The sequence below is a fragment of the Ceratina calcarata genome, unplaced genomic scaffold (genome assembly GCF_001652005.2).
Source record: "Ceratina calcarata isolate Rehan_Ccalc_2016 unplaced genomic scaffold, ASM165200v1 scaffold147.2, whole genome shotgun sequence".
In the NCBI taxonomy this organism is placed as follows: Eukaryota; Metazoa; Arthropoda; class Insecta; order Hymenoptera; family Apidae; genus Ceratina; species Ceratina calcarata.
Window position 1 is genome coordinate 903,435 of NW_017135881.1, and position 10,399 is coordinate 913,833.

General features: G+C 37.1%; 2 protein-coding genes across 2 annotated transcripts in view; one reads left to right on the forward strand and one right to left on the reverse strand.

Annotated features, from left to right (window-relative positions):
- LOC108631389 (peptidyl-tRNA hydrolase 2, mitochondrial) overlaps positions 1-1,877 on the reverse strand; it is a 3,549-nt gene extending 1,672 nt beyond the window's left edge. Inside the window, exons 1-5 of the mRNA XM_018035244.2 lie at positions 1,822-1,877; positions 1,339-1,729; positions 516-655; positions 250-426; positions 4-166 (exon numbers count right to left, since the gene is read on the reverse strand). Of these exons, the coding sequence (XP_017890733.1) occupies positions 4-166; positions 250-426; positions 516-655; positions 1,339-1,465 (607 nt within the window). The 5' untranslated portion in view covers positions 1,466-1,729; positions 1,822-1,877. The remainder of the gene's footprint in view (positions 1-3; positions 167-249; positions 427-515; positions 656-1,338; positions 1,730-1,821) is intronic.
- On the forward strand, positions 1,723-10,268 carry Sbf (SET domain binding factor). The gene is made up of 21 exons (XM_018035885.2): positions 1,723-2,085; positions 2,346-2,431; positions 2,491-2,778; positions 2,856-3,075; positions 3,147-3,388; positions 3,467-3,772; positions 3,854-4,031; positions 4,122-4,326; positions 4,418-6,019; positions 6,218-6,411; positions 6,482-6,880; positions 6,972-7,188; positions 7,286-7,487; positions 7,579-7,724; positions 7,831-8,676; positions 8,745-8,892; positions 8,963-9,108; positions 9,191-9,417; positions 9,498-9,704; positions 9,777-9,859; positions 9,944-10,268. Exons 1-21 carry the CDS (start codon positions 1,986-1,988, stop codon positions 10,034-10,036), a joined length of 6,135 nt encoding a protein of 2,044 aa, XP_017891374.1. The 5' UTR covers positions 1,723-1,985; the 3' UTR covers positions 10,037-10,268.
- The last annotated feature ends 131 nt before the right edge of the window (positions 10,269-10,399 follow it).

Genomic DNA, 10,399 nt, shown 5'->3' on the forward strand with positions numbered 1-10,399 from the left:
GACCAGTTACTTGATCTATTAAGTCAGCTGGGCCTGGACCAATTGCACATACTGTTTTGCTTCCTGATTTTATCTGCGTACGTCCAGCATCTTGTATAGTATTCGCCAAAAGTCCTACAGTTCTAGCCTGTCTCGCTATTTCCACCAAAGCATTCTCACTATCCACCTAAATATTTTCATAACAATTATTGCATGTAATATAAGTTTGTAATGTGCTGTTACAATCACAAGAAATATATATGTATGTACCTTTAGAGTGATCTTGGCTTGTCCACATTCTTCCCAAGCTTGTAAAACTTTGGGATACTTTGTAACTGCTTTATAAGCTGCAACAGCAGCATGAGCACATTGTGCTGCAACTTTTCCCTTTCCCATTTTCAAGTCAGTTCTAATTACTAAAATAAGCTTATAATTATCTGAATCTACCTAGAAAGAAAATAAATAAATTTATAATGAATATGTTTCTTAACTTCATTATATAGAAATGTAAATAGAGTAATTTTTATTTTTCTTACTACATCTGAAATTTCATTTGTATCATTGGGTTCTGCAGAAGATTCCAATTTTCTTCTAGCTGCTATTGTCATAATTTTATATATGCAGTAACCTAATACTGCTGCAATAATGAATCCCACTTTTGCATCTGGAGCAGTTTCTGCAATAATTTCAGAAATGCTCATGTTATGCATGTCGGCATTTATTAAAGTTCTGTAAAATGAAAAATGAAAAATGAATTGCGGTTCATTCTGAAAACTGCTATGAATTATACATATACTTGTCATAAGTGCATACAATTTCTAATGTAGTTTTAATGTGAATTTTATACTTAAATTCGAACAAGATCTAACTCGTTCCACGTGAGAGCACTACAAGCCAAGTCTTACGAGGTTAAATATGTATTGCCGGGTATTTATTGCCTTTACTACGTACGTACTATACTGTATGTACCTATGTATGTTTGTATATATGTATTTGCAGTTTGCATATGTTCACGCACGACATTCATGACAACATTGCGCACAGATATATATATATATATATATATATATTTATGTACAATTTATATATAAATAACATGTTTAACACACATGTAGAGGGATTTGGACAAAAGTTTTTGACTAAAAAGTAAATCTCATACTAAATATATGTAATAAATTAATTACTTCTACTTGTACACACTGAGTAATAGTGTACTGTTGTACGTACATTTTGATCCACGTTTTCTTTACCCAAGAATGGTCTATTGAATTTGGCGAAATTCCGAATTCGAATAATCACGCATGCACATATATAAATTATGCAATGATATCGCTGTATGAACAAGGTATAAAGTTATACCTTGCAACGTCGTTGCAGCGGAAGGGCCGTCTTTAACAATGCGTATGTTTTCAGATTTTAAAGCATTCTCAGTGACCCAAGCAGAAGACAAAAAAAGTAAAATTAAAACGCGAATTATACAGCGCATTCGTCTCTTCGTTTGTATATCTGTGGCGCGTTTTCGTTCGTATATACGCGGTTCAACTTCAACAAACACCCAATGTGGCGCTTGAGTTTGGAAGGTTATGGATTAAAGCTTCGGGGTGTGGCATCATATTGTGTTTTATAAAATAAATAAGAATATCGCACGATCCTGTAATGACGGACGCATTCGTTTTCCGAACGTGACGCACGTAAATGGAACTTTACTTCTGAACGGTGAACGTGACGGCCTTAAGATCTCAACCACCACCTGAAAAATTCGATTTCTGAACGAAAAAATAAATTTTTTAAATGCACGTCCAACGATATCTCACTTTTCGCGCTTTACCATGACAAACTTACATATGGCATTTGAATAGGAGAATAGAAACCGGAGAATGTTTATTATACTTTTTAACTAATTTGCATATTGACGCGCATTTATATGTAAACGTTGACGCAAGGTAGTTGATTGTTAATCGGTAGGATACGGTCCATGAAATCACGTGTATTAAAATCTACGTGGGATGTTGGGCGCTATCACCCCCACGAATCCCCACGAGTACACCGAAATGTCTCGGTTAGCCGACTACTTTGTTGTGGTCGGCTACGATCACGAAAAAGAGAGTAAGTTCTTAAATGTCCATAGAACTCATGTTTCGAAAATATCCGTGATAATATACGTGACTGACAAACATTTAATTACTAACTGCATTCTAACATTTCTCGTTCAAGCAAAACATAAGTGCATTGAATATCTGATGAATTTTTAACATTTATTTATTCATGTTTATACTGATACGAAAATATAGATACTTCTATGACAATTCTTTAATTTGTGATACATATCACATTTACATGTTGTTCAATATTGTTTATTGTTATAGGAGGAGGCATAAGTAATGGAATCATTTTACAAAGGTTCCCAGAAAAAGATTGGCCAGATACACCATTCATAGAAGGAATAGAATGGGTAAAATATTTTTTTATCAAATACGTATTACTTACGATTAATCTCCTGAAATTTTACAGTTTTGTCAACCGCAAGGATGGGCTTTGTCTACAGAGAGACAAGAACCAAGGTTTTTTGTATCTATTTTAACTGACATTGATGCAAATCGACATTACTGTGCTTGCATGTGTTTTAATGAGACAGTATCTATTGTGCCAAGTAAGCCTGTAGATGAAGAAGAAGATCCAGTCGACAATGATAGCCGTTCTTTGGTTAGAACAATGCCTACAATTGCACATCACAGCATTATGTATGCACCTAAATGTCTGGTGCTGGTTTCCAGACTTGATTACATTGAAACTTTTAGAGTATGTCAAATTTCATGTATACCGGAGTCAAAGTTACTGCATGCTTAAACGATTAAATTCTTACACTGTTTTTCTAGAATTGCCTTGGTATTATATACACAGTGTACGTAGAAAATCTTGGTATACCATTAGAAACTCTGGTAGGAAATATATTAGGCTGTATACAAGTACCTCCTGCTGGTGGACCACAAGTAAGGTTTAGCATTGGTGCAGGTGATCGTCAAGCACTTCAGCCTCCAATTAGCCCCTCTCTTCCAATAACGCACAGTAGCGTGAACCTTTTATTTCAACAACTAGGTAAGAATAGAATTTTATTATGAATATGTTTCTACGTCATCTTTTCAACTAAATCTGTGCACTTTTAATAGGTATTCGTAACGTACTAGTATTATTTTGTGCTGTTATGACAGAACACAAAATACTTTTTCATTCGGCCAGTTACTCGCGATTAACCGAAGGATGTCGTGCTCTTACCGCATTAATGTATCCATTCAGATACACACACGTTTACATTCCTCTTTTACCAGCAGCTTTAGTTGAAATACTCAGTACACCGACTCCATTTATTATGGGTGTACACAGTTCACTGAAACACGAAGTTGCAGAACTCGTAAGAACTTTATTGGAACCATGTATATTTTATTAGATTGTTATAACGTTTTTATTAAATGTTACACTTCTTTCGTAGATGGACGTAATAGTTGCTGATCTAGATGGAGGGGCTATCATGGTCCCAGATGGAGTTTCACTACCACTGCTTCCAGAGCCACTTCTTTCACAAACGCAAGAAGCACTATCTCTAGTCTTGCAACCAGAGTTGGCTTGTGCAGATTATGCTTTCCCACCGTTGGCGACAAGAGCACCTCACTCTCCGATGTTAGACAAAGAATTACGAGCAGTTTTCATGAGGACGTTCGCTCAGTTATTGCAAGGATATAGAAGTTGCCTAACATTGATAAGGATTCATCCAAAGCCTGTCATAACATTTCACAAGGTTCTTTAATTGCCACTGACTTCATACTTATAGCGTGCAGAGATACGAGAGAAGCATATAAATTGTACTTCTTATTTCTAGGCAGCTTTCTTAGGAGAACGTGGCTTGACAGATTGCGATTTTACAACTAGAGTTTTGGATTGCATGTTTTTTACTTCCTTTATTGCAGAAAGGGGACCACCTTGGAGGTGTTGCGACGTATGGGATGAATTATATAATAATTTAGGCGATCAATTGAAACAAGAAACACAAGATCATAGTAAGCGATGAAAGCAAACTACAATTGACGATAACGAAGTATGTGTATATTACATTTTGTCTAGTCTAATGAACATTATTTTCATACTAGGACTTATTTTAACACATATACAAGAGTTGGCGCAACAATTATATACAAATGAAAATCCAAATCCTCAGCCGTATGTACAAAAGATCTTAAAACCACCTGAAGGAGCGTTTGCGAGAATACATCAGCCGCTTTTGCCACGAATTAATCCGGAACAAGTTCAAGCAATTATAGACGAGGGTCTTGCCAAAAATAATCTGAAAGTTAGGTCTGTAATATAAATATGTTTAATTTCTTTTTAAATGTATATTACAACTGTGATGTGTTTTCTGTTTGCGTTCAATGCACGTTCTTTGCAGATTATCGTCACTGAGACCGTCACAGCCACGCATTGTACCTATGGGTCCACATATATCGTTTGTCCATGACACTAGACATTTGGTCAGCAACTCTGCACGTAGACTGGAAGTTCTCCGTAATTGTGTAAATTGTATATTTGAGAATAAGATATCGGATGCCCGTAAAACGTTTCCAGCTGTTTTAAGAGCATTGAAAAGCAAAGCAGCCCGATTAGCGCTTTGTATGGAATTATCACAGCACGTTGTTGGAAATAAAGCTATGCTGGAACATCAGCAATTCGATCACGTAGTCCGATTGATGAACTGTGCACTGCAAGACGATTCATCCATGGACGAGCATGGAGTTGCTGCTGCACTTCTACCACTTGCCACAGCGTTTTGTAGAAAACTGTGTACGGGAGTAATCCAGTTCGCTTACACATGCATCCAAGAGCATCCCGTATGGCAGAATCAACAATTCTGGGAGGATGCTTTTTATTTGGACGTACAGAAAGATATTAAACGACTATATCTACCTGGGGAGAATTCCCCGCCACGGCTTATGAACGATGGTATTTTAAGTCCGATCAGTCCACGCGATGGCATAGAATTTCCGTTTCGCGATCGTTTTTCAATTTATCAAATTCAAGAGCCATCGGCGCTTGAAATAGCTGCTGAGCAGATGCGAATTTGGCCGACGATGGATCCAGAAAAACAAAAGGAACTTATTGCCAGTGAAGAAAGTACTATGTACAGCCAAGCGATTCATTATGCAAATAGGATGGTTTATTTATTGGTCCCGTTAGATATAGGAGCGAAAACGCATCGTCAAGATAATATTTATGACGATGAAAGGGCGAGCAACAGCGTTACAAATAGTGTAGCAAGCGATAGTGGTGACGCTGAGTCCGGATTTGAGGAAACCGACCCTGGAGAAACGGGTAGTGCTGTTATTCGCATGGTTTCACGATTTGTAGATCGTGTATGCACTGAAGGAGGTGTAAGTACAGAACATGTTAGGTGCTTACACCAGATGGTTCCTGGCGTTGTTCATATGCACATTGAAACGCTCGAAGCTATACACAGAGAGAGCAAGAGATTACCTCAGATACAGAAGCCTAAAATTCTGACACCTAATATGTTACCGGGTGAAGAAGTTATTATGGACGGTCTACGTGTTTATCTCTTGCCCGATGGAAGAGAAGAAAGTTCCGCAGTATTACCAAAGATACCCCCTCTCTTGCCAGCAGAAGGAGCGATTTTCCTTACTAATTATAGAATTGTGTTTAAAGGAATACCATGTGATCCATTTGCTAGCGAACAATTGGTGGTTCGAGCTTTCCCTGTAACGTCCTTAACTAAAGAGAAACGAGTCGCTGTGCAACACTCAGCACAGTTAGACCAATGTTTACAAGAAGGTCTTCAATTGCGGTCCTGTTCTTTTCAATTAATCAAATTAGCTTTTGACGAAGAAGTAACACTTGAGAATATCGAAACATTACGAAAATTGGTTCATAAAGCTCGGTATCCACCAAATATTTTTCATCATTTTGCTTTCAACGGTCAAGTGTTAGTTCCTCAGACTTCACACCACAAGGGGAAAGAAAAGAATGCTACACTTAAGTAAGTAATTATTCAGTTAAGGATGTATTGGCTATACAGTCAATCCCAAAAATTTATGTACCTTAGAAAAACGCATTTCCNTATAGGAAATGCGTTTTTCTAAGGTACATAAATTTTTGGGATTGACTGTATAGCCAATACATCCTTAAATTGTTCACCGTTCGTCATTCGGTATAATAAAATTTATTTATTTTCTAGAGGGTTCGCTAAGAAAACACTTTTAAAGACTGCACGAAAAGCTGGTTTTAAACCGAAACAATCATCGAAACGACAGAAGTATGTCTTGCCAAATATGAATATAATTACTAATAATAAGTACATGACATCACCGGGTCGAATGAGTTTACCAGTAACAGATAATAATGATCTAAGCCACGATGATGATCTTAGTGGTAAGCCCGATGCGTTCATATCGTCTATATGTTTCCATCTTCCAAAGATTACTCGTCAATTTTTTTATAGTAGATGATTTTGAGATTCCCGGTGTTGTAACTCAACCGGTGACAGACGCGAAAACCTTGGAACGATTGTCAGAACGCAGTTATGTGAGAGATTGGTATCGATTAGGATTGTATTCGAATGGACCACACAATAACCGTAGGAACGAGCCTTTTCGATTATCTTCTGTGAATTGCGCCTACAAGATTTGCAGAAGCTACCCTGCCCTTCTTGTAGTTCCCTCATCAGTATCAGATGAAAGTATTCGTAGATTTTGCCGGCTGTACAGGCACAACAGACTACCTGTTGTTACTTGGAGGCATCCGAGAACAAAAGCGCTTTTGATCAGGGGCGCCGGTTACCACGGGAAAGGTGTCATGGGTATGCTGAAAGCTCATCCAGCAACCACTGGTAATTTGAAAGGTAATTATTTCAAAGTTGCTCGAGCAACTTATGTCTCATTATATCTTCTTATTATATTCAATTATATATGAATTATCGTCTATACTCATAGCAACGTCTTCAGAAACCACGTCATCGTTGGAGCAAGAGAAATATCTCATGGCTCTTGTGTCAGCTACTCCGTTATCGGCACTAAGACAAGGCTCTGCTTGGGGAATGTCTGACAGTTCTCTTAGTATTGATTCGTTATTGTTAGCTGCTGAAGATCGTAATGCTACACCGGAACAGTCGCGACGAAATCCATTTAACAAGGCTATTGGAACGTTAAGGTATATGTTTTCTCAGTATTTCAGACTTTTAGAAACGTATACAAGAAATTAATTACGTAATAGTTGTATATATATATATATATATATTCTTTTGCAGTTCGTCGGGAGGTAAAGGGCCTAAGAATTTCGGTCGTTGGGGCTCACTAAAAGATAAAAGACACAGTTCTCAAGCTTCATTAACTTCGGTTCATCAACGTGGAACTGTTAGGCATTCTGCAGACTCGGACAGCGGCACGGAATGTGTTCATACTTTCCAACGCGCTGCATTGTATATTCTTGGCGAGAAAGCCCATATGAAAGTCAGTACTCTGTGGAGTTGTTTTTGTATTACGGGTTTTTGTATACGTGTGTCTCGACATTTATCTAACATTTTTCGTTTAATTACAAAAGGGCGTTAAAGCAGAATCAGCACCGAAGACAGACTTTATTCCTGTGGAATATTATGATGTAAGGCATACCAAAGCTGCATTTAAGAAACTCATGCGTGCCTGTGTTCCTAGCTCTCCAAATGTAGAGCCTGACCAAAGCTTTTATAAGTATGTATATTTTATTTAGATGATATTTATTTTCTTAGTTTTTAATGAAAAGTATTATTATTATTATTATTATTATTATTATTAATATTATTATATTAACTTTCAGATTAATCGAAAGTTCGGAATGGTTACAGCAACTTCAAAATTTAATGCAATTAGCTGGTGCTGTAATAGACTTAATGGATGTTCAAGGCTCCTCAGTAGCTGTCTGTTTAGAAGAAGGTTGGGACACAACGGCAACAGTATGTTCTATTGCTCAAGTGTGTCTCGATCCTCACTACAGAACTATCGAAGGATTCCGAACTTTAATCGAAAAGGAATGGCTCGGATTTGGACATAGATTCGGACACAGGAGTAACCTAGCAGCGAATTCCCAAACTACGAATTTCACTCCTACTTTCCTTCAGTTCCTCGATGTAGTCCATCAAATTCAAAAACAGTTCCCATTAGCGTTTGAATTCAACGAATATTATTTAAAATTCCTGGCGTATCACTCGGTATCTTGTCGGTTTCGCACATTTCTACTGGATTGCGAGTTCGATCGAGTGGAGTGCGGTATCACTGCTGTTGAGGATAAAAGAGGATCATTGACGAGCCATCATAAAGGTGTAGATACAGGCAGCGATGACGAAACTATTTATCCTGGGGGTAGATTAGCGGGAACGAATACGGGATGTAATCTTGGCCAAAGCATATTCGACTATATCGAAAAACAGCATGCACGTTGCCCATTGTTCTATAATTTTATGTACACTGCTAACACAGAAAATACGGTACTAAGACCTGTTTCACATTTGCCAAATCTTGAAATTTGGCAATATTATTTAGAAGAAGAGTTGGCACATGGACCGGCATACGACTTAGAAGTATTACAGCAAGATTCACAACAAGAAGAAGAAGCAGAGGCTGCTGATGGCGTGGTTAAAAGCAATCGCAAAGTTGTGGCACAGGGGTAAGCATTTTCATTTCTTTCATATTTCCCCTTACCTTTATCACTACTAATTTCTTGGTTTCCTACAGGTACGATGGTATAAATTCAATGATACCAGATCAATTTTCTTATCTTTTGGAGGAGATTCATAAGTTAGAAACTGAATTGGGTCATTTACCGCAGAAATGGAAAGTTCTTTGGGACAAACTTGAACTGCCAAACACAGATTCACTTACCGTTAGTAAAGTTTAAAAGTTATAAATTATTTTATTAAGTATGGCATAATTGATTCTTATCTTTCATACAGAGACATGCGTCATTTAGCACTGCGTTAGTCAGATATCATGGTCGATTGATTCATAAACGTTCTACGTTGGAATTACTTTTAAGGGGTAAACTTGCTAGCGGAAGCTCGTCTGGGAACGATGGTTCAGTTTACGCACATCCTCATAGGTAATTCTTACAAATAATATTGTCTTTAACATATAATGAATTCAGTGGAATGTACGGAGTGATTCTTTATATTCTCTTACAGATTTGAGAGATTAGACTCAGCAACACCGACTCACTGTGATGCTTGTTCCGGTGTATTATGGGGACCTGTGAAAGCTGGCTTACGATGTGTGGACTGCGGCCACGTTTGTCACGATAAGTGCGCCGAAGCAGTACCAAAAAATTGTACAAAATATAAGACGGTAACTGACAATTTACAGACGCATACACTGACGAGAAGCGGTGGCGATAACGGGAGTATAAATTCAAGTACGTGTACATAGAGCACATTACAATTTTTTCGTCAACGTCGTAAATTGTTTTAATAATCACTGATCGTTTGCGCATAGGTGTTACCACCATACAAACGTCTTCACAACAATATTACGAACAATTCTCTAGTAATGTAGCTGAAAATAGAACGCACGAAGGATACCTTTATAAACGAGGTGCTCTACTTAAAGGTTGGAAGCAAAGATGGTTTGTATTGGACTCTATAAAGCATCAGTTAAGGTATTACGACGCAATGGAAGATTCGCATTGCAAAGGATATATAGGTACGTAAGGACTAAACTGAAAACCTCGAATCTTTTTAAACGAAATCTGTACTAAAAAAAAAAGTGTTGCAGATTTAGCTGAAGTAGTATCTGTAACTCCGGCTCAACCAATGCCAGGTCCACCAAAGAAAACAGATGATAAATCATTTTTCGATGTAAGAAATTGAATGTTTTTTTGTTATGTTTTAGACGTCAATTAAAACAAGAGAAAATAATAATACAAAAATTTCTGTCCATAGCTTCGTACAAACAGACGAACGTACAATTTTTGTGCTGGCGATGCAGCGACTGCGCAAGAATGGATCGAGAAGGTCCAAGCGTGCTTACAATAGCTTGATTATAACTCTAATTTAAAAATTGTGCAAGTGACTGATAGATTAAAAACAGATTTTAATTTTGTTACATACTATTGTATAGTCTAATAGTACGTATTATAGACTGCAGTAATTTTGCTTTAAATATTTTAAGGCCAACGATTGTTGGGCTAAACAGTATCATAAATTGAATGTGATGTACTCATATCTTTGACATAGCATTATTATATAAATGTATATTGTAATTATATAAGTACACGTTAAGTTTTTTAATTATTTCAGCTGGAGGATGAAAGGTCGCAACGCGTACTCAATTGAACTTTAAATTTTTTTTATTTTGTTTATGTTCTTAATTTTAATTGAACGCAAGTAGATATTATA

Bases quoted from the DNA above. Each gene is read 5' to 3' on its own strand.
- Sbf (XM_018035885.2), top strand. From the start codon at position 1,986: ATGTTGGGCGCTATCACCCCCACGAATCCCCACGAGTACACCGAAATG. The intron at 3,076-3,146 runs GTAAGAATAGAA...CACTTTTAATAG, and splicing joins CCTTTTATTTCAACAACTAG to GTATTCGTAACGTACTAGTA. The intron at 8,893-8,962 runs GTTAGTAAAGTT...TCTTTCATACAG, and splicing joins CAAACACAGATTCACTTACC to AGACATGCGTCATTTAGCAC.